The sequence below is a fragment of the Dendrobates tinctorius genome, unplaced genomic scaffold (genome assembly GCF_039654945.1).
Source record: "Dendrobates tinctorius isolate UK_male_01 unplaced genomic scaffold, ASM3965494v1 ptg000334l, whole genome shotgun sequence".
NCBI lineage: Eukaryota > Metazoa > Chordata > Amphibia > Anura > Dendrobatidae > Dendrobates > Dendrobates tinctorius.
The window spans coordinates 1,831,678-1,858,500 of NW_027362000.1; the positions used below are offsets into that span (position 1 = coordinate 1,831,678).

Below are 26,823 nucleotides of genomic sequence, written 5' to 3' on the forward strand. Positions count from 1 at the left end.
CCTGCTGCGCGGAGCTCCCTGATGAGTTAGGCTTCAAGGCAAAAAATAATTCACAATTATTCTTAAAGTTCAAAAATTTAGACCGATCCCCAAAAAACACATCAGGAGTAGGGATCTTTGGTTCAGCAACATGTGAATGAGCAAGATAGGCGGAAATTCCCCGCACTTCAGCAGCGAGCTGCTCCACACGATCAGACAATTGCTTCATCTCCATTGAGAAGAAAAAAAAAATTCCCCCTACGGCCTCAAAGACATAGAGGAAAAAATATACACACAAAAAAAAAAAAATTCTGACACTTTTTTTTACAATTCTTTCCTGCTATTGAGTACCCTAGAATCTGCAGTATGGCTGGTGATTCTGTTATGAATGAGTCACCGAAGGAGGAAAAAACAAAAATACAAGCTAAGTCCAGAAAACTGGTGAGGTTGGTATCTATCGGATTGCAGACCCCTGATCCTATTCACACAACTAACAGTATCCGTGGGGGGTTCCTACGGTGCCCTAGACCCCTCGTTCACAGCCGGAGAACTAAATAAGCCTAAAGAAAGAAAGGGGAAATCTAAACTGCCCCAGAGCAGACCCCAAAGCAATAGACAGCCCCCAACATGTATTGTCGGTGAAAAGCAGATGAAAACACAAACACAGACAGAAAGACAGGTTGAGCAAACGATGGGGCCCAACTAACTAAATAGGAAAGGACAGAAAAGATGCTGGCTGCAATCCGCAAAAATTCTGCCAAAATAATGTCCAACACGTCTGATAGAAAAAAGACCCTGAAGTCACTAGACTTCAAAAATCATTATATCAGCACTCAGGTATATTCTGAAGACTGAGCAAAAGATCAACTTGACCAGAGACAAAAATGGAGCTCAGCCTGTACCAACAAGAGCAGGCAGAACACAAACACTAAGTAAACAGACACAATCTCATGGAAAAATAAGAGAGCAAAAACTTAGCTTTCAGAAGACAGGTACTGAACTGGTTTGCAAGAGCTCAGAGCAGAAAGGATCACCAGCACCCCTGTAGGGCGTCGGCTGCCTTATATCCACTCAGTGATTCCGGGTGTCCAATCAGGCTCCACCTGTTCAGATGACAGGTTCTTCCCAACCCAATCAATTTCACTACCTCTCCTCACCAGCAGAGGGAGTTTATCAGACATCAACGGTGAAGGGGAAAATGAACTCACAACAGAACCCGTTCTACGCCCTGGTGGTGAGCATTTTTATTGGTATTTGGTCTCCCGTCCTGGTAAATGCTGCCTCCCCTCCTATCCTGGAATGCATGGTCACCTCACCCCCAATCCTGGTATGCATGGTCCCCTCACCCCCCTATCCTGGTATGCATGGTCCCCTCGCCCCTCAATCCTGGTATGCATGGTCCTCTCATCCCACAATCCTAGTATGTATGGTCCCTTCAACCCCGTTTCCTGGTATGCATGGTCCTCGCACCCCCCTTTCCTGGTATGCATGGCCCCCTCACCCCCCAATCCTGGTATGCATGGTCCCCTCACCCCCCTTTCCTGGTATGCATGGCCCCCTCAACCACCTATCCTGGTATGCATGGTCCTCTCACCCTCCAATCCTGGTATGCATGGTCCTCTCACCCCCCTTTCCTGGTATGCATGGCCCCCTCACCCCCCAATCCTGGTATGCATGGTCCCCTCACCCCCCTTTCCTGGTATGCATGGCCCCTCACCCCCCTTTCCTGATATGCATGGTCCTCTCAACCCCCTATCTGGTATGCATGGTCCTCTCACCCCCCTATTCTGGAATGCATGGTCCCCTCACCCCCCTATCCTGGAATTCATGGTCCCCTCACCCCCCTGTCCTGGTAGGCATGGTCCCCTCACCCCCCTATCCTGGAATGCATGGCCCCCTCACCCCCCTATCCTGGTATGCATGGTCCTCTCACCCCCCTATTCTGGTATGCATGGTCCTCTCACCCCCCTATCCTGGAATGCATGGTCCCCTCACCCCCCAATCCTGGTATGCATGGTCCTCTCACCCCCCTATTCTAGAATGCATGGCCCCCTCACCCCCCAATCCTGGTATGCATGGTCCCCTCACCCCCCTTTCCTGGTATGCATGGCACCCCCACCCCCCTATTCTGGAATGCATGGCCCCCTCACCCCCCAATCCTGGTATGCATGGTCCCCTCACCCCCCTTTCCTGGTATGCATGGCCCCCTCACCCCCCTTTCCTGATATGCATGGCCCTCTCACCCCCCTATTCTTGAATGCATGGTCCCCTCACCCCCCTATCCTGGAATTCATGGTCCCCTCACCCTCCTTTCCTGGTAGGCATGGTCCCCTCACCCCCCCAATCCTGGTATGCATGGTCCCCTCACCCCCCTTTCCTGGTATGCATGGCCCCCTCACCCCCCTTTCCTGATATGCATGGTCCTCTCACCCCCAATCCTGGTATGCATAGTCCTCTCACCCCCCTATTCTGGAATGCATGGTCCCCTCACCCCCCTATCCTGGAATGCATGGTCCCCTCACCCCCCTTTCCTGGTATGCATGGTCCCCTCACCCCCCCAATCCTGGAATGCATTGTCCCCTCACCCCCCTTTCCTGGTAGGCATGGTCCCCTCACCCCCCCAATCCTGGTATGCATGGTCCCCTCACCCCCCTTTCCTGGTATGCATGGCCCCCTCACCCCCCTTTCCTGATATGCATGGTCCTCTCACCCCCAATCCTGGTATGCATGGTCCTCTCACCCCCCTATTCTGGAATGCATGGTCCCCTCACCCCCCTTTCCTGGTATGCATGGTCCCCTCACCCCCCCAATCCTGGAATGCATTGTCCCCTCACCCCCCTATCCTGGTATGCATGGTCCCCTCACCCCCCTATCCTGGAATGTATGGTCCCCCTCACCCCCCTATCAAGCTTCACACATACAAAAAAACAACAATATTATACTCACCTTTCTTCCCTGTGCTCCAACGCTGTCTCGTTCTGCCAGAGGCAAATGTGTCTTCAGTAAAATGGCGCCGGATAGCACTATGTGCATGCGCGATTCTGACAACGATCTCCTGCCCCGGTCAGAAGAGAAGTGCTGTGTCAACGCTCCTCCCGGTCAGGTAAGACCTCTTTCACACTTCAGTCTTTTGATGGCAGTCAAAATCCGCCCTTTTTAAAAAAAAATGGATTAGTCGTTTTTTAGCGGAATCCATTTTTTTCTCATAGACTTGCATTAGCGACGGATTGCGACGGATGGCCGGCCGCTTCTTCCATCATTTGACGGATCCGTCGGAATTTCAGTGTCCGTCGTTTGGAGTAGACGGACTTTGTAATGTTTTTTGTCTGCATCAAAAAGACGGATCCGTCCATCACATGATGGAATCCAACGACGGATTCGGTTTTTTTAAACTAAGCGCTCTCCAAATATTATTAACAGATAGGGGAGTCGGACCCAGCGAAAAAACGGATCCGTCGCATCGGTTTAGTCACAATCTGCGATGGATCCGTTTTTTCTAAAAAGGGTGGATTTCGACTGACGTCAAAAGACTGAAGTGTGAAAGAGGCCTAAGTATCTAAGTATGGTGTCGGAGACAGCGGTAGGCATACAGTGTCTACGCGTACCGCCATCTTTGGCGCCATACGCTGGATGCCTTATTCTGTTTGGAGCCAGACTGTGTAGGCGCGTCGCGCTTGCGCAGTCTATAATGGCTTCAGACAGAGTGACGCTCCCAGCGTTATAGTCTAGATAATACTGCCCCTATGTACAAGAATATAACTACTATATATATCCGTGAATCATGGCTGCCACCACTACTAATGTGGTTCATATTGCAAATATATTCTTTCTACTATAGAGCTTTGTGTAAGTGATATATAAAGTTGCGTCATATCCATTAATCGTTCTTGTTCCGACTGTATCAGTAAAACAGTAATTGGCTGCTATAATAACCACAAGGGTTCCGGATAGAAGTTAGAAGCTCGGCTGCATGAAGCATGGACCTGTCAGTGTAGACAGCTGACTGTGTTTTAAACTTAGAAGACAAGAAGTCTGTCTCCTAGTATGATCCCTACTGCTCCAGATCTGGGCATAGATGCTGCTGTCATTCTAATTCCACCAATTTTCCAACAAATAGATCTACTTACCCTTCATCCACTGTCTCACCTCTCCTGTCCCAAACAACGCTTTGATGATGGCGTTTATTCTGCTCCATGGGTGCAGTAGCGCCCACCAGGCTATCTACCACTGGGTGGCGCTGTGATATTGTGTCTGGTCTGTCATCTCCTTTCGAATCAGATCAGAACTTGTGAGCATGGCTTATAATAACACGGTGTCAAATGTATTCATATACGCGTCTATGCACACTCACAGTGCAGATGTAGCAGAGATGAACATGGCTGAGCTCCAGGAAGTCTAAAACAATGACATTCCACCTACTACATGGTGCAGATGGAGCTCCAGACAACTTACAGAGTGGCGTAACCAAAATCTGATGGCCCTGGTGCAAAATTTGGGCCTGGGCCCTACCTACATTCTGCTCAAATGTATTGGCCCTTGTAACATTCTAAATCACATACGATATGTGTTTGCCCCCTAAATAATGTAATAATGTCACCCACCCTGGACCCCTTTCTGGTATAGTGTCCTCCATCCGGGGCCCCTTCCCGAAATAATGTCTCCTATCCCAGGCCCCTTGCAGTAATAATTTCCAACATCTTGGAACCCTTCCTGGTATAATGCCACCTATCCTGAGTCCCTTCCCGTGGGGACATTATCCCCATCCTGGACATTTTACTGGTATATTGTCCCCCATCCTGGTGTTATATCCTAGGCCCCTTCAAGTAATAATAATTTAATAATAAGTTGTATTTATATAGCGCCAACATATTCCGCAGCACTTTACAATTAAGAGGTAACATATACAGACAGTAAATTCAATACAGGGTAAGACAGTGGAAACCGTAACATCAGGAGTGAGGGTCCGGCTGCTCGCAAGCTGACAATATACAAGGAAATAGCGGGGACACAATAGGTGAAAAGTGCTTGTTATTTCAGGTCCCAGCCATTATAATAAATAGGAATTTTCATATAAAGCTGCATGATCCGGTCGTCAGTTAGTGTGTGTGTAAGGCCGGAGTCACCCTAGCGATATATATATATATATACACATACATGTCATTGAGACACATATATATATATATATATATATTTATCTTTCATAGAGTTCTACATAGCATAATAGCTGCTAAATCAATTGCCAGCTTCTGTAAACCATGATATGACACATGGTTTACATACAGTGAACCATATCATATCAAAACGATCTATATATGTCATTGTTTAATAAATTTATTAGTTTGTGTCAGGAAAAATTTGGAACTCTAGGGCTTAAATTTAAGACTATAATTGTGGAAAAAAATTGCGTTGGCTCCCGCACAATTTTCTGCGCCAGAGAGGGAAAGCCAGTGAGTGAGGGCAGATATTAATAGCCTAGAGAGGGACCATTGTTTTTGGCCCCCCCTACTAAAAAAAATCTGCCCCCAGCCACCACCCTTTACTACTATAGGATTAATAATGGATAGGTGTCTTATTGACACCTCTCCATTATTAACCCGGCTTAATGTCACCTTTCAATAGCAAGGTGACATTAACCCCTTATTAACCCATGAGCTACTGCTAAAGGAAATGGGAATAGATGCGCCTTTTCTGGGGTGGCTGGGGGCAGATTTTTTTTAGCCAGGGGGGGCCAAAAACAATGGTCCCTCTCTAAGCTATTAATATCTGCCCTCACTCACTGGCTTTCCCTCTCTGGTGGAGAAAATACCGCAGGAGCCCACACAATTTTTTTCAACAAATTTACCCGTTAATTTAACACCTATATGTCCCAAATTCTACACACATAAACTAATCTAATTATTAATCAAATACTGTACATATAAAAAACTAAATGAAAGAAATGGTTTACTGTATGTAACCATGTGTCATTTCATGTCGGGTTCTGTAATAATTTTACAGAAGCCGGCAATTGATTTAGCGGCTATTCTGCTAAGTAGAAGTCTACGAACTATAAATATATATATATGTGTCTCAATGACATGTGTATATATATATATATATATATATGTATATATATATATATATTCTATGTGTATATATCTATTCTTTCATTTGTGTTTTAACCTGTCATTGGGCTCCATTACATGTCCATTTTGCAAGCCGGCAAGAAAATCTCGCCAGACGGATGTCACACAGATGTCACACGGATGCTTAGAAAATCGCATCCTCGCATTACAACCGACTGACATATGGATCACCGTTCATGAAACATTTGTGCGATTCTGGTCTGTGAAAAATGGACCGTATTTTTATACGTCATGTGTGACTCCATCCTAAGTGCAGTTATCAGATAGTTATCAGGTGCATGGAGGGTGTGGAGACAGATGAATAGGAGGTCGCAGATTCTGAATAATATTTAGGAGGAGGCAGCATGGGAGAGTTAGGTTAGTGAATTGAGGTGATAGGCCTGTTTAGAGAGACATGTTTTAAAAGCACTCTTAAAAACGTGGGGGCTAGGTAACAATGAGATCGTCTGGGATAATGCATTCCAGGGAACTGGCGCTGCACGGGATGTCTTGAAGATGGAGAAGCGAGGTTCGGATTATGGAGGATGTTAGTTTTAGGTCTGTTTCCTAATGGATGGCATGTTTATGGCCATAGACGGAGGTGAGGGAGCAGATATAGGGTGGTGCAGAACTGTGGAGGGCTTTGTGGGTGAGAAATATGAATCTGTAGCGAATGGGTAACCAGTGTAATGACTGGCGCTAGGTGGAAGCGGCTGGACAGTAATAATTTTCCCCATCCTGGGCATCTTCCTGGCATAATGTACCCCTTCCCCTTTCAGTAATAATTTCCCCCATCCTGTGTCCCCATCCTTGTCACTTCCAGTAATAAAAAAAACAAAAGGTATGAACTGGGATATAAACTGGTGCGCATGCAGCGTGTAAGCGCACGTTCACACTGGCCACTAAACAGAAAAAAAGCAGAGACAGAAACATAATGATTAAATACTCTGCAGGAAATAAATAAACAGCATAGTGCATGAAAATAATATACAGTACTTAGGCTAGCTTCACACTAGCGCATTTTACATGCAGTACACGGCGCCGCTAAGCCCCGCCCCCTGCCCGCCCCGTCCGGTCACTTCCTCCTACTATCGCACACGGCTGCATGCGATCTGCACACCCTATCTTTAGCATAGGGTGCGCAGACCGTGCGCTAGTAGGATTTTTGCGTGCGCTGCGCCGGTGTGCGCCGAATGCACCATGTTGCATTTTGGTGAGCTCGGCGCACCTTCAAAAGTGTGCCTACTAGCGCACGGCCAGCGCATGGTCTGCGCACCCTATGCTAAAGATAGGGTGCGCAGATCGCATGCAGCCATGAGCGATAGTAGGATGAAATGACTGGACGGGGCAAGCAGGGGGCGGGGCTTAGCGGCACCATGCGCTGCATGTAAAATGCGCTAGTCTGAAGCTAGCCTAAGTTAACATGTTTCTTGAAAAAAAAAATGCGAACGCCAGACAAAAAACCCCAAAGGTATGAACTGGATTATAAACGTGTGTGCATGCAGCGTGTAAGCACAGGTTCACATTGGCCACTGAACAGAAAAACCAAAGACAGAAACACAATAATAAAATACCCTGCAGTAAATAAATAGCATAGTGCATGAAATTAATGCAACGTATTTAGTGAACATGTTTTTTCATCAAAAAGCATGTTACCTAAGTACAGTATATTAATTCCATGCACTATTCTGTTTATTTACTGCAGGGTATGCTATTATTATGTTTCTGCCTTTGGTTTTTTCACTTTCAGTAATATATGTTCCCCATTCTGTGTCCCTTCCTGGTATAGTATCCCCCATCCTGGTATAATTTCCACCATCCTGGTGTAATGTCCTCATCCTGGCCCCTTCCAGTAAAAGATGCCCCTCATTCTTCCTTGTATAATGTCCCCAATCCTGGTGTAATGTCCCCATCCTGGTATATTGTCCCCATCCAGTCCCCTTCCAGTAATAATGCCCCGCCTCCTGGGCCCATCCTGTAATAATGTTCCTTGCTTTTTGCTAACATATTTTTTAAAAAAATCACAAATGATTCTTCTCACCTTCGCCTGCTTTCACGATGTCCGGTGTCCTCCTCTATCTCTGGCGTAGATGCCTGCAGCTGACGTTGGCGTGACTGTTATTGGTGTGGAATAATGTCACTATGTCAGCTGCCGGCCTCTGATTGGTTGGAGGCATGCACTGCAGTGCAGGGAGCCTGTAGGTCTCTGTGCCGTGATTCTCGGATATACATTCAGCTGAAATAGGTGCTGGTGTCGGCGTGCTCCATCCTGTACGGACAAGGTCATGGCCGCAACTTCTGTGACTGCAATCCTTACGCCCCTGATCTTACCCCAAACTAACAGGTACAGATGTAGCAGAGGTGAGCTTAGAAAACATGGCTGCTTTCTTCCAGCACCACACTTGCCCATAGCTGACCCCCGGCGGTCAAGACAACCCATTGGCAACCCGCAATCACGTCATGAGCGGGTCGATTGGCGGAAGTACAGAGATTGACAGCGGCATCTAGCAGGTTAACAATTGCGGGTGGAGCTCCGATCCACCCACGATTGTTAGAGGCAGGCCGTCACTATAATACACTGCCATCGCCAGCTGAGTATTGGGGCGGGCTCGCTGCCTGAGCCCGCTCCATACAGCCGCTTCTGACTTGCGCCGTGTATATACTTTTGAATGACACCATTTATTTTATCATGTTACGCACTGGAAAATAGGGAGAAAAAATTCCAAGTGCGAGGAAGTTGCAAAAGAAAGTGCAATTCCACAATTTGTTTTTTGAGTTTTTTATTTCCCATGTTCGTTATATAGTAAAACTGACCTGCCGTTATGATTCTCGCCCTCAGTACGAGTATGCAGATACCAAACATGTATAGTTTATTTTAAAGTGGTGAATTTTTTTTTTTAAATTTGCATGAAAAAAAATAATTTTTTGTTTTTCGCGCCATTTTCCAAGACCCAGAGCGTCTCCATTTTTCAGGATCTGGGGCAGAGTGAGGGCTTATTTTTTGCGCACCGAGCTGATGTTTTTCTTGATACCATTTTACTGTAGATATGATTTTTTGATCACCTCTTATCGCATTTTATTGCAATATTGCTGTGGCCAAAAAACGTATTTCTGGAGTTTTAATTTTTTTTTGCCATTTTTCCTTTTACCAATCAGATTAATTTACTTTATATTTTGGTACATCGGACTTTTACAAATGCATCGATACACATATTTGGTATTTTTAATTGTTTTATTTTTAATGGGGCAAAAGGGAGTGATTAAAAATTTTTGTGTTTTTTTAAAATATTTTTCATATTTTTAAAAACTTTTTTTCTCACTTTCTACTGTATTTAATATTTTCCTTAGGAAACTTGAAGCTGTGATTGTCCGATCACCTGTGATGACCATAAAAGTTTACACTCTACAGGAGATAGAACACAAAAAAAGAGGACAAAAATGACTTGGGAGGAATATAATAATAATTAACATAGTGGGGAGCACCCCATAAACATCCCTCTCTATCAAACCATAAAATTTAGCTTTTATTAGGACTAGGATTAGGATTAATAGGACAATCAGAACTTATAGCACAAGTCCCCCAACATGTTTCACCACATGTATGGCTTCATCAGGGGATGTAACACCGGCATGATACCCCTGATGAAGCCACACATGTGGTGAAACTTGTTGGGGAGACTTGTGCTTTAAGTTCTGATCGTCCTATTCATTCGTAAACATCTGAAACCCTCAAACTCTGCCCACAATGGCAAAATAAAAAAACACAAATACAGAAAAAAAAACAAAACAAAGCCGGGGAACACATAAAATAAAGTGCAAAAAATAAGAGTAAAATAAAAGAATAATAAAAATGAAAAATAGGTTGACATGAGCCGCTGTGACGGGCCGCTCCATCTGCAGCCATATCACAGGTAGTCGACGACACCATTAACTTCTGATGGTTTTACAATTTTGTCTTTATTTACATATAAACCAAAGAAATATATAATTATTCGGCTGGGGTTCTGTAAAGCCATGTGTTTTTTTTTTTTGGGGGGGGGCAGTCAAAAACAGCAACTTTTTCGGTCCGGAAGCAGTGTTTTTTTAAAGCAGTTTTTTTCCGAAGAGTTTTCTGCAGCATTTTCATTGGAAGGCGCCCAGTTTTGGAGCGGATTCCATCCTGCTTAGAGATTCCCTTTAAGGGTGTGTTCACACTTGATCTTTTTGCTGAGTTGTTGGAGCAAAAACTCTCCAAAATCTCCTAAAAAAAAAACTGTGGCTTTGCCATAGAAATGAATTAAAGTTGAGTTTTTTAAGTGTTTGAAATTTGAGAAGGATTTTGAAGAGTTTTCGCTCAAAAACCTCATGAACAAAAAAACTCAGTGTGAACACACCCCAAGTGTGTATGAAATAAAAAATATGAAAAATACTCATGTTTTACATATTGGACAATTTGCCTCCTGTGATCTGTGTGATCTCTGGGAAATCTAGTAGTAAGTCTCTAGTTTCTCTGCACTGCCTCCACAGGTGAAATGAAGTATTACACAATTTCCATCAATGTGCTGTGTGTGTGTGTAACACAGGGCAGGTCCTCCAGAGACAGACACTCTGCATTATGCTAAGAAAAAAAAAAATTAAAAAAAATATTATTAAAAAAAACAAAAACCCTTGAGAGATGTCACATACAACATCAAATAAGTGCGCAATGTGGGTATAGTAGATGTCATTGATTGGTTTTCCAGATATTTCCAGATCTGCTTCTGTGTCCAGATAATCATTGATCATGTCACCAATGTCACAAGTCAGGTTCCTGGATATGTTCCTGTGTGAGGATGATCAGTCCAAGATAATATCATCCAAGAAGAAGCCATGGATCAAACAACAGAAGGATAGAGAAGTCTTGGACAGGGGCGGATTGTCCCTGATTCCCATAAATCTACATATATGTACAGATCAGTATCCCTGACGGCCTCATTGTGACAATGTCTTCTGTACATGTTCAGGATACATGGCGGCTGGGAGGCTTTATTTCCTACTTTGGAGAACTGTGAAGAAATAAGAAATGAAGAAGAATCAACTAAGCAATCAATCAGGAATGTCAGTGTCACCTCTAGATCCTCCCTCCATAGAACCGAATAAGCACCAACTGTCATCCCCTATCTCAGTAATGGAAAAATCTGAATTCACTGAATACACATTTTACTCCTGAACTGAGAGGAAATATGAATCCGAGACTAAGCAGATTTCTCTGATAGCAAAAATGACTAAATCTATTATCTATTCATCTATATATTATCTGTAGGGGGTTGACTGACCCATGGACCTGTCTGAGATGGAAAGAACATGTAAAGGATGATGTGCACTATGCTTTATTGTATGTGTATGGTTAACAGCTGGGAATTAGTGCAGGATGACATAGTAATGGGTTTTGGCCACAAGATGGAGACAGAGAGCAGTGAGAAATGGGCTTAACAGCAAGCCTCAGGCTAGGGAAACTGCATAGTCATGGTGGGCGGAGTTACGGGACTGAGAAGGGGATTTCCAGAGAGAGGAGATATAAGAGAGGAGAGTCGCAGGGGCAGGGCAGAGAGACACCCACGGGAAGAAAGAAGTGAGACTAGCACAGGAGAGGACGAAGAGAGGACAAGCTCAGGAAGGACAGAGGAGAGCCAGAGGAAGGGACGGCAGCGACTGACGGAAGGTTTGGGTACCGGACGGCTGGGACACCGAAGAGTGAGTAGGTGTACAGCGGGCAGACTTAGCCAGGGGGAAGCGCTGGGCCGTGGGCCTAATGGCAGCCACGGTGAAAGTACCCAGAGGGTCTTCGCCAATCAAAGCAGAAGGAAGGTGACAGGTACCCAGGCCAGGGAGCAGAAGCTGTTGTGTCTGCTGTGGATGTCAAGAGGCTACCGAATAAAGTTTGGACCTGATTCAACGGATTTCTGCCTCCAGTCGGTTCCGGAGCCGAAAGGGACCACCTCCAGTTGGCACACGTACTACATATCTATCTATTACACAGGTCAACGAAAAAAAAATTTTTTTCTGGTGTCCAAAATATTTTAATGAATTTGGGGTATTTTTGGGGTGCTGATTCTGAATATGTCATCAGTTTTGCCAGATTGGCTCAAGTTTTTGAGATTTTTGGTATCTTATTTATAGCACTTGTTGGTAAATGCGACGCATCATCTCATTAATTTCTTTGGATTAGTACTTGAACTGAGCAGTTCTCAATATAGTTTTGTGTTAATTAGTGTTCTAAAAGTTTGTTCATAGCTTGATTTTTGCACTAACTTTATGTTGTTGTCTGTTTTCCAGTGAAAAGCATGAACTCATCATGAAGAAGTTGTCTTAACGATCCAGACTCATTCTGTTACATTTGTGGTGAATATACACTGCCAAAACATAGAAGAAACATAACACACTTCGTAAAAAAAGTGTATTTTGCCTATTTTGGGGTTATGCTTGGGGACCAAGACAAGTTTTGGGCACCACACATAGTGTGCAAAGCATGTATCGAATTATTACGAAAATGGAGCAAAGGACAAAGAAAAAGCTTCAAATTTGGTGTTCCAATGGTGTGGAGAGAGCCAAAAAATCATCATGATGACTGTTATTTCTGTGCAGTGCAAGTGCAAGGATTCAATAAGCATAAGAAACGAAAATGGGAGTAACATGGAATCTGCAAGAAGGCCTGTCCCTCATTGTGAAGATGTGCCTGTACCTGTGTTTACCATAAATAACAGTCATCATGATGATTTTTTGGCTCTCTCCACACCATTGGAACACCAAATTTGAAGCTTTTTCTTTGTCCTTTGCTCCATTTTCGTAATAATTCGATACATGCTTTGCACACTATGTGTGGTGCCCAAAACTTGTCTTGGTCCCCAAGCATAACCCCAAAATAGGCAAAATACACTTTTTTTACGAAGTCTGTTATGTTTCTTCTATGTTTTGGCAGTGTGTATTCACCACAAATGTAACAGAATGAGTCTGGATCGTTAAGACAACTTCTTCTTGATGAGTTCATGCTTTTCACTGGAAAACAGACAACAACATAAAGTTAGTGCAAAAATCAAGCTATGAACAAACTTTTAGAACACTAATTAACACAAAACTATATTGAGAACTGCTCAGTTCAAGTACTAATCCAAAGAAATTAATGAGATGATGCGTCGCATTTACCAACAAGTGCTATAAATAAGATACCAAAAATCTCAAAAACTTGAGCCAATCTGGCAAAACTGATGACATATTCAGAATCAGCACCCCAAAAATACCCTAAATTCGATGAAATATCTTTGGCACCAAAAATGCTGTTGACCAGTGTTATCTATCTAATATCTGTGTATCTACCTATTATCTATCATCTATCTATTATCTATCTATTATCTATCTATCATCTATCTATCATTTATCTATCTATTTATCTAATATCTGTGTATCTATCTTTTATCTATCATCTATCTATCATCTATCTACGAGGGGCTGTTGATAAGTTTTTGGCTTTGTGGTCTTTTTTGGTTTCTATGGTAATGAATGTTACATCACATGAAAACCTTATGTGTCTAATATATGTTTTTAAAATTTTATGTTTTTAGCTTATGGGAACAGTGTTCTACGTACGCGGGAAAACAAAATGGCGCAGTCTAATACGATATTCACAGCACATGAGATCAGAGGAGTGATAGAATTCTTGTTTCTGCAAGGAAAGTCCACAAGGGATATTCATGGTGGTATGTCGCAGACATTGGGGGATCAATGCCCTTCATATTCTACAGTTAAGTACTGGGTTGCCAAATGTGAAACAGGCCACTTCAGCACCAACGATGAGGAACGTCCTGGACGACCGAGAGAGGTTGTTGTTCCGGAGATCGTCGATGCTCAGCACAACCTCACACTGGAGAATCTGCAAATTTCAGCTAAAGTAATAGCAGACATCATGGGGATTTCCCGGGAACGTGTTTGTGTAATTATCCATGAACATTTGGATATGAAGAAGAGATCTCCATAGTGGGTCCCCGAATGTTTGACAACAGATCAGAAAAGCATGCGAGTGACAATATGCCGGTCCATTCGTCAGCATTTCCAGACTGATCAGAACTTCCTGGATCGACTGGTCATTATGGATGTGACCCGGATTTATTTGCATGACCCTGAAACCAAGAAGCAATCAAAAGAGTGGAGTCACGGTGTTCCAAAGAAATTCAGGGTGCAAAAATCAGCCACTAAGGGTTCCACCATCAATGCAAGGTATTACATTGAACTTTTGGACCAATTGAAGGCAGCGCTGAAGGCCAAAAGGTGCAGCAAGCTGTCCAAAGGAATCTTGTTCCTGCAAGACGACACCTCCACTCACACTGCATAAGTGACCAAGGCAAAACTGGTGGAGCTGACCACCCACCTTATTCACCAGATCTAGCTCCCTCCGACTATCATCTGTTTCCAAACCTGAAGAAACACCTCAAGGGCACCAAATTTCACACCATTTCTGATGCCATGGCTGTTACGGATGCCTGGTTCGAGGCACAACCGAAATCCTTCTTTTTGCACGGCTTACAGAACTTGGAATACCGATGTAAGAAGTGTGTGGAATAAATGTAAAGCTTCATCTTCTTGTCTTGTTTCTTTCTGGGTAAAGCCAAAGACTTATCAGCAGCCCCTCGTATCTATTATCTATCAATCTAATATCTATCTATCAATCTATATATTAACTATCTATGTATTATCTATCTATTAACTATCTATTATCTGCTTGACAAAGACCGTGCTGTGAGGTCGAAATGTTGCACCACTTGGCGCTGGATTAAAGTCCACAATTTTTCCTTGAACTGGAGTGCTGCCTGATTTTTTTCCATTCATATTTTGCGTTGGACAACTGCATTACTCAGGAAGTATTGCCCCCAAAATCTGCTCAAGTTTGTGCTGCTATCTGTCTTTTCTATCTATTATCTATCTATCTATCTATCTATTATCTATCTATCTATTATCTATTATCTATCTATTTATTATCTAGCTATTTATTATCTATCCATTATCTATCTATTATCTATCTATTTATTATCTATTATCTATCTATTTATTATCTATCTATTTATTATCTATCTATTATCTATCTATTATCTATATCTATTATCTATCTAGTATCTATATCTATTATCTATCTATCATCTATATCTATTATCTATCGATATCTATCTATCTATTATCTATCTATTTATTATCTATCTATTATCTATCTATTAATCTGTCGATCATCTTTTTATTTCTATAAGAGCATGCTGATAATTATCTTATTTTCTGCCTCTTAATTATCTCTTCACATAAGAGCGATGATATTGGGGCTCAGGTTTCTACTGTGGTGATGTCTGTGGGTTCAGGGCACTTCCCTCCCATCATCCAGGTGACACAGCGAGTAGCAGCCATACTTGTAGTTACTTCACAATAGATTAAGCTTCTGGCAGATAATCTGGAGCTGATAATCCGGAGCGGATAGTCCAGAGCACATAGTCCGGAGCCGATAGTCCGGCGCACATAGTCCGGAGCACATAGTCCGGAGCACATAACCCGGAGCACATAGCCCGGAGCACATAGCCCGGAGCACATAGCCCGGAGCACATAGCCCGGAGCACATAGCCCGGAGCACATAGTCCGGAGCACATAGCCCGGAGCACATAGCCCGGAGCACATAGCCCGGAGCACATAACCCGGAGCACATAGCCCGGAGCACATAGCCCGGAGCACATAGCCCGGAGCACATAACCCGGAGCACATAGCCCGGAGCACATAGCCCGGAGCACATAGCCCAGAGCACATAGCCCGGAGCACATAACCCGGAGCACATAGCCCGGAGCACATAGCCCGGAGCACATAGCCCGGAGCACATAGTCCGGAGCACATAGTCCGGAGCCGATAGTCCGGAGCAGACCTGATGGAGCTGACATTGCCAGCCGGCTCTACAATGAATTTTATACAGCGGTGTCGTTATGTGGGGTGATCACTGTATAGGTGATATCTGGTGATTATGTGGGAGCGTGCCCTCGCAGCACATGGAATACCCCTTTATTTCCAGGGTGTGTGTCCTGACCATAGAGAAATATGAGGTTGGTGTCTGGGGAAGCCATCATGTGTCTCATGTCAGGGAGCAGATGATATCGGGATGTAACGCAGCAGGTTGTCGCTCTTGTGGGTTCTCATGTGGTTTTATGCCCGGTTATCAGATCGAGCTCACAACATGTTGTCACCACAAACACAAAACACTTACTACTTTCTGAAGTACATGTATGTCCTCCGGTACACGCCTGGAACACAGAAAAATACAATATAGGTTACTACACATCACACTGCCATGTAGACAAACCCAGACTGTCATATTAATGCCGCCTAACCGTGCACCACTATGTAACACTACTACATAGCAGCGCAACAGCGTCCCCTAGTGATGACCCTATTCCCTAAATGCTGTGATAACTCTAGAATGAAACCTCTTGGTGGCAGATGAACCTCAGCAGGGACGCCGCCACCTTTATACATTTCCATGAAAAAGTGTTTGCCCCCTTCCTGATTTCCTATTCTTTCCCATGTGTGTCACACTTAAATGTTTCCGATTACCAAACAAATTTAAATAATAGACAAAGATCCCACAAGTAATCACAAAATACAGTTTATAAATGAAGGTCTTTATTATTAAGGGAAAAATAATTCCAAACCTACTGGGTCCTGCATGAAAAATGATTACTCCCTAAACCTAATAACTTTGGGCCACCCTTAGCAGCAACAACTACAATCAAGCGTTTGCGATAATTGGCAATGAGTCTTTTACATCACTCTGGAGGAATTTTGGCCACTCATCTTTGCAGAATTGTTATAATTCAGCCACATTGGAAGGTTTCCGAGCATGAACTTACATAATATGGTCATGCCACAGCATCTCAATTGGATTAAGGTCAGGACTTTGACTAGGCCACTCCAAAGTCTTAATGTGGTTTTTCTTAAGCTATTCAGAGTGTAACACCACAGCGTGCATCCCGGCATGGCTTCCCATTCCCCACCATGCAGGGACACCGATGTACTCACCAATCCTTAAGGCACCGTGCATGCACTTCCTGATTTTTAAAGAGACAGTATGCACATTCCTAATGTGTCCCCAGCCTATTGCTGAGAGGCATTTGGTACTTAAGGCACCTCCACCTGTTGGTAGCTGCTTGAGCAACATTCTCTTTCAGTGTGTGAGCAATTTCTGAGTTGCCAGGTCCTTTCCTGTTCCTGCCACCACAGAGACTGCATCCCCAGGCCTGAAATCTCAATTTGTACCTGTATCTGATCTTTCCTGTTTCCGCCACTCTGGGGGCTGAATTCCCAGACCTGAACTTGTACCTGTATCTGTCCTGGTCTGAATTAAGACCAATCCCTTAACCTGTTTGCATCTGAGTCTGGATCTTTTCCTAAATTCCCTGTGTCTGAAACTGTATCTATCTCTAAAACCTGCAGTATCTGAACCTGTACTTATCTCTTTATCTGTTGCCTGTGTGCAACATTATTTGTATGGATCCACTCTTGCTACTTCATTGCAAGTACCTTTTGTGAGTCTGGCTCTGGCTCTCCTCTGTGTATCTGTCCTTGTCTTGGACTTGTCTGAATTGGGTCCTACTTGTTCCTATTTTCTAGTCATACCTGCCAGTGACCCAGTTCTTCATGAAGCTGTTCCTGCCCATCCAGTCTGAACTCGATCCTACATCTGCTTGCCTGTATATTATTCGTGTTCACCAGCATCACCATATCTCGCTGAGGATCAGTTGCTGTGTGACTGAGGTCAGTCCTGGTGTAACACCTGGTCACGCCTCCTTGGATCATGGCACAGTCTGTTGCAGTGCATCTGGGGTCAGTCTTGGGTAGGGACTTAGTCATTCCCCTCCAGGCTCTCCTTGGTCGACAGCACAGTGGGACCACAATCCACGCTCGCACTAAACAGCCCGAATGCGAGCATAACACAGAGATGGACTTGCTGGTGTGTTTTGGATCATTTTCCTGCTGCATAACCCAAGTACGCTTCAGCTTGAGGTCATGAACAGATGGCCGGACATTCTCCTTCAGGATTTTTTCGTAGACAGCAGAATTTATGGTTCCATTTACCACAGCAAGTCTTCCAGGTCCTGAAGCAGCAAAACAGTCCCAGACCATCACTCTACCACCACCATATTTTACTGTTGGTATGATATTCCTTTTATGAAATGCTGTGTTACTTCTATGCTAAATGTAATGGGACATACACCTTCCTAAAAGTTCAACTTCTGTCTCGTCAGTCCGCAGATTATTCTCCCAAAAGTCTTGGGGATTATCGAGATGTTTTCTGGCAAAATTGAGATGAGCCTTTATGTTCTTATTGCTCAGCAGTGGTTTTCATCTTGGAACTCTGCCATGCAGACCATTTTTGCCCAGTTTTTCTTATGGTGGAATCATGCACACTGACCTTAACTGAGGCAAGTGAGGTCTGCAGTTCTTTGGATTTTTTGGGGTCTTTTGTGGCCTCTTGGATGAGTTGTTTTTGCGCTTTTGGGGTAATTTGGGACGGTGTGCCTCTCCTGGGAAAGTGCACCACATTCCATGTTTTCTCCATTTGTGGATAATTTCTCTCATTGTGGTTTGCTGGCAGCATGATGTCTAGCTTTTGAAGAACTTTTGATCTTCACTTTGTCAGGCGGGTCCTATTCAAGTGATTTCTTGATTGAGAACAGTTGTGGCAGTAACCAGGCATGGGTGTGGCTAGGGAATTTGAACTCCGCTTCCCAAATATGTGATAAACCACAGGTAATTTATGTTTTAAGAAGGGGCAATCACTTTTTCACACAGGGCCCTGTAGGTTTGGATTTCTTTTCTGCCTTAAAACTGCATTTTGTGTTTACTTGTGTTATCTTTGTCTAATATTTAAATTTATTTGTTGATGAAAAATTTAAGTGTGACATACATGCAAAAGAATAGGAAATCAGGAAGGGGCAATCACTACTACTTTTTCACACTACTGTACATTATTTTATTTGTATTTCTAAATATCCAGACAGCGTGAACACTTTTTTGTGGAAAGTTGAAGGAATTAGTATAATATAAAAATAGTGATATGACTGAGTAATATTGTCACTTGGGCCAAACACACATGACCCCATATTTGAATTTTGAATACTGAGTCTAATAATGTCAAGGAGTTAAATGTGTAATCAGAAAATGGCCTAATGTTTAAATGAAATTTTTTGTTGAATTAATGTTTGCTTTTTAATTTCCAAATCACGACCTACATAAAAAAATTCTAATGTATTGTGATTTCCACATCAGCCACTAAGGAGGAGGAGGTGAGCTGTGACATCACCTATTGTGAATGGTGGATCCTGTGTTATCTATGGTATATAGAGGTGTTATCAGTCATTGTACAAGAGGAGGAGGTGAGCTATGACATCACCTATGACGAATGGTGGATCCTGTGTTATGTACCATGTATAGAGGTATCAGTCATTGTACAGGAGGGGGAGGTGAGCTGTGACATCACCTATTGTGAATGGTTGGTCCTGTGTTATGTACCATGTATAGAGGTATCAGTCATTGTACAGGAGGGGGAGGTGAGCTGTGACATCACTTATTGTAAATGGTGGATGCTGTGTTATCTACTGTATATAGAGGAATTATCAATCATTGTACAGGAGGAGGAGGTGAGCTGTGCCATAATCTATTGTGAATGGTGGATCCTGTGTTATGTACTGTGTATAGAGATAGCAGTCATTGTACAGGAGGAGGAGGTGAGCTGTGACATAACCTATTGTGAATGGTGGCTGCTGTGTTATCTACTGTATATAGAGGAGTTATCAATCATTGCACAGGAGGGGGAGGTGAGCTGTGCCATAATCTATTGTGGATACTGTATCCTGTGTTATGTACTGTATATAGAGGTGTTTATCAGTGATTGTACAGGAGGAGGTGAGCTGTGACATCACCTATTTTGAATGGTGGATCCTGTGTTACGTACTGTGTATAGAGTTAGCAGTCATTGTACAGGAGGAGGAGGTGAGCTGTGACATCAGATATTGTGGATAGTGGATCCTGTGTTATCTACTGTGTATAGAGGTGTTATCAGTCATTGTGCAGGAGGAGGAGGTGAGCTGTGACATCACCTATTGTGTATGGTGGATCGTGTGTTATGTACTGTGTATAGAGATGTTTCTCCTCATTCTGTTACTTTCTGAGATGTTGAAGTCTCATGTACACAATAAGAAGTATGAGTCTAGCATTAGGCCTAGTGCACTGTGTGAAGATTGCACGATTTTTTTTTTTCATTTTTTAAAATAGATAGTGATGTGAAAAACTGAAAAAACAAACTTGTAGAAAATACATTTGCCATAAAACCGGTTTTAATAGGTCATTTTCTGATGACACATTCCATTTTTCTCTAAGTGGTCCAGATCAGAGTATCCCCAGTGGTATATGGAAATGAAGGGGTACGTGTCATTATTCCTGGTGGTCTAGAGCTGATGTCAGGATCCCTGGTGGTCTGAAAAGGTCATTTTGCCCCTGTGCTGCCATACTGACACCCAGCTGAATGTGCTATGTCGGCACCTCTGGCTGGTGATGGACACGGTGTATCCCTCGCACTGCACTGTATATACAAGTATCTGTGTTGTATGGATACGGAAGGAGAAGACTTACGGTATGTATGAGAGGCCAGCAAGTATAGGCCGATCAGGAGCACGAGGGCCAATCCTGACAGAGGGGCCCAGACCACCGCGCTGCAGCTCACACCTAAGCACAACATGAAAGCATTGCCGGATTATATTACAGGAGATGGAAAACAGATAATTTGTGTATTTCATAAAGAATATTACAGTGATATCACCTTTATCTAAACATTACTAAAATTATGTGCTGATTAATGTCATAATACCTTGTTCTAACATTCAGACAGCCTGCAGCCGCCACTAGGGGGAGCATAAGAGCTGACTGCATACAGGTACACATAGAACTCAGTAATAGAATGCTGTGCAGTAAGCTCCGGCACGCCCCCTGGTGGTGGCATCATCAGAGGCTCAAGCTACTGCTTTGGCAGTCCACAATACTTTACACTGCAGCTTTGGTGTTCTTCTCATGGCTCCAGGCTTAAAGCAGGATAAAAGCTCCAGCGGAGCCAGAGTGACATGGCAAGGGGGGAAGGTGCTGGAAATAATGTCATGCCCAGCTCCATCCTTCATTTTCTGAGTGCAGAGTGTTGCAAATCTTCAAGTCCTGTCCTAAAATAAAGACGTGTGTATTCTTTATGGATTATCATTTACCTGGTAGAGATGTCTTAGATATTTTCTTGCATTTACATTTTTTTACATTTTCTTGCTTCTTTTTTGTTGTCTTTGGCTTTATTGTTGTAGGTAGAAAATCAACTGCAAGACAAAAGAAATGCAGCTTATATACAGCAGCCATGATAGAGAGAGAGAGGATAAATCTGGAAGCATATTAAAAGGGAGATCTATGTCCCGCCCATAGATCTTAATAGCTCATTTACATATTAAGGAAAATGTGGATTTCTCTAGAATAAAACATCGGATCGCAGATATCATTTTATTCAGTCACAGAAGTAAGCAGGCTCCTTGCAGCTTCTCGCTCGACCACTTGCACCAGTGACCCCATTCCATCACATCTCCTCCAGTCCCTTTCCCCTGCTGTCACCTCTCACCTATCAAAAATATTCAACCTCTCTCTCTCTTCCGGTATCTTTCCCTCCTCATTTAAGCATGCCATCATACAGCCATTACTTAAAAAACCATCCCTCGACCAAAACTGTGCCGCTAACTATAGACCTGTCTCTAATCTTCCCTTCATCTTCAAACTCCTGGAATGCCTGGTTGATGCCTGACTTATCCGCTATCTCTCTGATAACTCTCTCCTCGACCCTCTACAATCCGGTTTCTGCTCTCTACACTCTAGTGAAACTGCCCTCACTAAAGTCTCTAATGATCTTCTAACAGCTAAATCTAATGGTCACTACTCCATGCTAATTCTCTTGCATCTCACTGCAGCATTCGACACTGTGGATCATCAGCTCCTCCTCACTATGCTCCGTTCCATTCACCTCAAGGACACCGTTCTCTCATGGTTCTCCTCCTATCTCTCCGACCGCTCCTTTACTGTATCTTTTGCTGGTTCCTCCTCCTCTCATCTCCTCCTTACTGTTGGGGTTCCTCAAGGATCGGCGCTAGGTCCCCTCCTCTTCTCTTCTATACAGTCCCTATTGGTCAAACAATCAGTATATTTGGGTTCCAGTACCATCTCTATGCTGATGACACCCAATTATACACTTCTTCTCCCGATATCACGCCAGCCTTTTTAGAAAACACCAGTGATTGTCTTACCGCTGTGCCTAACATCATGTCCTCCCTCTATCTGAAACTGAACCTGTCAAAAACTGAACTCCTCGTGTTTCCTCCCTCTACTAACCTACCTATACCCGACATTGCCATTTCCGTGTTTGGTTCCACGATTACTCCCCAGCAACATGCCCGCTGTCTTGGGGTCATACTTGATTATGAGCTTTCATTCACCCCCCACATCCGATCAGTGGCTCGCTCTTGTTATCTGCACCTCAAAAACATTTCTAGAATTCGACCTTTTCTTACTTTCGACTCTGCAAAAACTCTTACTGTTTCTCTTATTCATTCTCATCTGGACTATTGTAACTCTCTACTAATCGGTCTCCCTCTTAGCAAAACTCCCCTCTCCAATTTGTCTTGAATGCTGCAGCCAGGATCATATTCCTCACCAACCGTTACACCGATGCCTCTACCTTGTGCCAGTCATTACACTGGCTACCCATCCACTCCAGAATCCAGTACAAACTCATTCCCCTCACCCACAAAGCTCTCCATGGCTCAGCACCACCCTACATCTCCTCCCTCACCTCAGCCTACCACCCTACCTGTGCCCTCCATTCTTCTAATGACCTGAGGTTAACATCCTCAATAATCAGAACCTACCACTCCCGTCTCCAAGACTTTTAACGTGCTGTGCCAATTCTTTGGAATACTCTACCCAGCTTAATACGATTAATCCCCAATCCCCACAGTTTTAAGCGTGCCCTGAAAACGCATTTGTAAAGACTGGCCTACTGCCTCAACACAATAACTTAAACTGTTATATACTTAGGTTGTTAACTGGTTCATGCAGCATCACAAGAACACCCGATTCTTACACTATGGCTGGTCCAAACAATGAAAGCAATTGTTACCATCTACTTTCCGTGTCTCCCCTTTTCCTCATAGAATATAAGCTTGCGAGCAGGGCCCTCATTCCTCTTGGTGTCTGTTATGATCTATGTGATTATTGTTATGCTGTAATGTCTATTGTCTGTCCAAGACACTTCTATAATGTAAAGTGCTGCAGAATATTTTGGCGCTATAGAAATAAAATTATTATTATTATTATTATTATTATTCATCTTTCTGTGACCTACATGCAGTGTTGTTTTTTTTTTTTTTAAACTAACAAACTGAAAATTTGTCCTATACTGAACCAGACATAAAACCCTTTAATTTAAATGTGTAATACTTTATTTGCCCCGTGGTGGCACCTACTACTCAATTGGTTGCAGCTAGTCTCTGGGGTTCTCAGCTGGAAGACACTTTGTCCTCGATTCATTAAAGATTTTAAGTAAAAGAGTGGCATAAAAAGCTTTAAAAAGCCACACAATTTTGAAGCAGCTTGGAGTTGCAGCAAAATTCAGCAACTTTTGGCATTTTCACACCAGTTTCACAATCTGGGATTGGATGGGGGCACGGAGGAGCATTATGCTACAGTTCCCTACTCAAGTTTTCTACTAGAGTACAGCTCTGTATGGTCCTCATCACTAGAGAAGAAGCACTCACCGACCCTCAGCCACGTTCCATTTCCAAACACGTACTCGAGTTTGAGTGATGTTCCGGCCATGCAGTAGTAGACTCCGCTATCTGAATGGTCCAGGTTGGCTATGATCAAGGTGAAATAATCTTGAAATTGGGTTCTTTTCATTTTGAATTTTTCTGGTGTCATTTTGTTCCCGTAGGAAGCTTTGCCCAATTGACTTGTTGAGCTAACGATGAACTCCAAGTTTTCATTGTTCTCGAGCTTTCGATACCAGTAAAGTCCCAGATTTTCCATGGATACTTCCTTGACAGTACAAGAAATTTCTACCACTTGATTAACTAATTGGATCATAGATGGTGGACTTTGGCTTAATACTGCAGATAAGGAATGAACTCCTGCATGAAGAGAGAAGACGGGAAGAACATGAATGAAGGACAAGCCCAGTGTGATAGTCCACATGCTGTTAAATGTCGGGCGCAGACACAAAAACATCTGAGAAAAGTAATTGTTGAGGACAACTACTACAGCACTAAACTAGAAGACATCCTAACGACATTTAAAAGGGTTTACCAAGTGAAGAAAAGATGAGCCGTTTTCAGTGTTTTCAGAGCAAAAACTGAGCAGAAACCTCCAAGTTTATGAGGAGTTTGAGATTTGGAGAGTTTCCACACAGTTTATGCTCCAAAAAGCCATTAAAAAAATCTGTTTGCATATAGCCACTGAGTGGCAACTCCCAATTTTTTTAAAAACTTTTGAGGTTTTAAAGAAGATTTTGAAGGGTCTTTGTTACAAAAGACCTAAGGGTATGTCCATCCTGAGTCCTTTTGCTGAGTTCTTGGAGTGAAATCTCCCAAGATTTTTAGGAGTTTTGTGTTCTTGAGAAGGATTTTGGACAGCTTCTGCTCCCAAAACTCAGCACAAAGAGCTTCCTCGGGTCCAGGGCCGGTTCCCCGCTGCTGCCCTGGCCTCCAGTTACTGAGCTCCACGACTCTGCTGATGTAGACCTCCTTCATTACCATCTTGGCTCTACTATGCCCAGCCATAGGCTAGCCTTCAGAAGAGACCATGATGAGTGTTCTTTATATACTGCTTTTCCCACAACTCAACACAAATCAGGTCTTAAATTTATCCCTTCCCAGACAGAAGCCAATTTTTTTTTTTTTTTAATCTTTTTCGCTTTATTCCTTCCCATAACTTTTTTCAATTTTTCCATTGACATAGCTTCCAGAGGGCTTATTTTCGGCTATGTGAGTTGTAGCTTATAATAACACCAATAATTTTTCCTATACATTTGATTTAATCGCAAAAAAAAAAAAAAAATTGCCATTGAATTTGGATACTGTTTACACATGTTTTTTTTTGTGTGATAAAAATTACAATTACGGCAATACCAAGCTTGTCTAGTTTTTTGTTTGTTTATACAAAATTGACTTGTATCACTGTTTTCTGAGAATCAAAACTTTTCTTTGTGAGGGTTTTTTTTTGCGTGGTCAGCAAAATTTTGCATAAAATGTTTTGATCACTTTTTATTTTATGTATTATTTTGTCAAGGTTTGGTAGTAAAAAAAAAGTGTGTCAATTTTTTTCTTTACTACCTTTCTCATACAGGTCAAATAATTTTAATAGTTGTAAGAAACTCATCAGTAATGTGCAGCCCTCCAGTCACTGTGGTATTGCAGTATATAGTACAAGCTATCACAGGTTCAAAACCCTTTTGGAAACTAATAAAAAAAAAACAGGTGTATACGAAAATATAAAAATGTTGTTAAAACAAAAACTTATCACCTGCATTTCACAAGTTTAAAAAAAATACATTAAAAGAAATACAAATACAAACAGATTTGGTATTTGTCTGTCCGTAAAGGTCCTATCTACAAAAATCTAAAATTATTTAATCATTAAGCAAATGGCAGAAAGAAAAAATCAAAATGCCAAAATTACCTTTATTTGACCCCCACTTACGGTACTCCACAAAAGAATGCAATAAAAAGCAATCAAAACCTCATGTAAACAAATATGGTGCAAAGAAAAACTAACACTCAGCACTAAAACACCGCAAATCCCTCAAACAGCTCCATTGTTGGAAAAATAAAAAAAAATGTTCTGGTTCTTGGAAAATGGTGACACAAAACAATTTTTTTTTTTAGCAAAAATTTTTATGGCACTAAAATTATAAAGTTATGTTATAATAACGTAGGATACACAGTTACCACCTCCACTGATTGCTGGTATAGAAAGTGAGAGCTCAGAGCTTGGTGTTAGTCATTGCTGGGGGAGATCTGTTTTACCTCTGACTCCTACATGGATGGAAGCCCCATGTGCTGCGTTATACACGTCACTTAATATGATTCATGGAGAATAACTGCGAGGTTTCCCTGCAAAGTCTCCACTATGTTAGAATGGAAAAAATATTTATCTTTTATAGCATATTATTGTATTTTTTTCCAAAATATTTTATATATTTATTAATATATTTTATATATTTTTTTCACTGTTGTACTGTGGCATTTTATTTATAATTCATATACATAGAAATAGCATGATTTCCATACTGCTTGATGTCAGGAGGCAAAGAACCCCCAAAATAGTTATTTAAGGGGTCTGATGCCATTATTACTTCTGAGTTCGGACCATGATGCACGGACCGGCTGTGGGTCTTCTGTCTCGGGCCTGATATGCCTGTAAGGCTGTCAAGATTGAGTGAAGGAATCCCAGTCTGTAAAAGATGAATGTATGATTCTGGACCTAAGGGTGCAGTGAGACGACTGTATAATATGGACGACGATCGCATCGCAACGCTTGGACTGGCCGGTCGGCTATTCTCACCTGAGCGTTACAGCATGTATTGCTTTGCAGCTTTTACGCCCAGGTTAGGAAAGCCACTGGCCAGTCTGAGAAT

General features: G+C 42.8%; 1 protein-coding gene across 1 annotated transcript; it reads right to left on the bottom strand.

Moving 5' to 3' along the window:
* Nucleotides 1–10,084: 10,084 nt before the first annotated feature.
* On the bottom strand, nucleotides 10,085–24,316 carry CD8B (CD8 subunit beta). Its single transcript, XM_073562055.1, has 5 exons — nucleotides 23,948–24,316; nucleotides 21,368–21,469; nucleotides 20,748–20,840; nucleotides 16,324–16,360; nucleotides 10,085–11,107 (listed from the first exon to the last, which is right to left on the bottom strand). The coding sequence occupies exons 1-5, from the start codon at nucleotides 24,273–24,275 to the stop codon at nucleotides 11,095–11,097; spliced, it is 573 nt and encodes a 190-aa protein (XP_073418156.1). The 5' UTR covers nucleotides 24,276–24,316; the 3' UTR covers nucleotides 10,085–11,094.
* Nucleotides 24,317–26,823: the final 2,507 nt, after the last annotated feature.

Bases quoted from the DNA above. Each gene is read 5' to 3' on its own strand.
- CD8B (XM_073562055.1), bottom strand. From the start codon at position 24,275: ATGATCCAATTAGTTAATCAAGTGGTAGAAATTTCTTGTACTGTCAAG. The intron at 20,841-21,367 runs GTAAATGATAAT...TGTTGTGCTTAG, and splicing joins ATCTAAGACATCTCTACCAG to GTGTGAGCTGCAGCGCGGTG. The intron at 16,361-20,747 runs GTAAGTCTTCTC...TCTGTGTTCCAG, and splicing joins GCTGGCCTCTCATACATACC to GCGTGTACCGGAGGACATAC.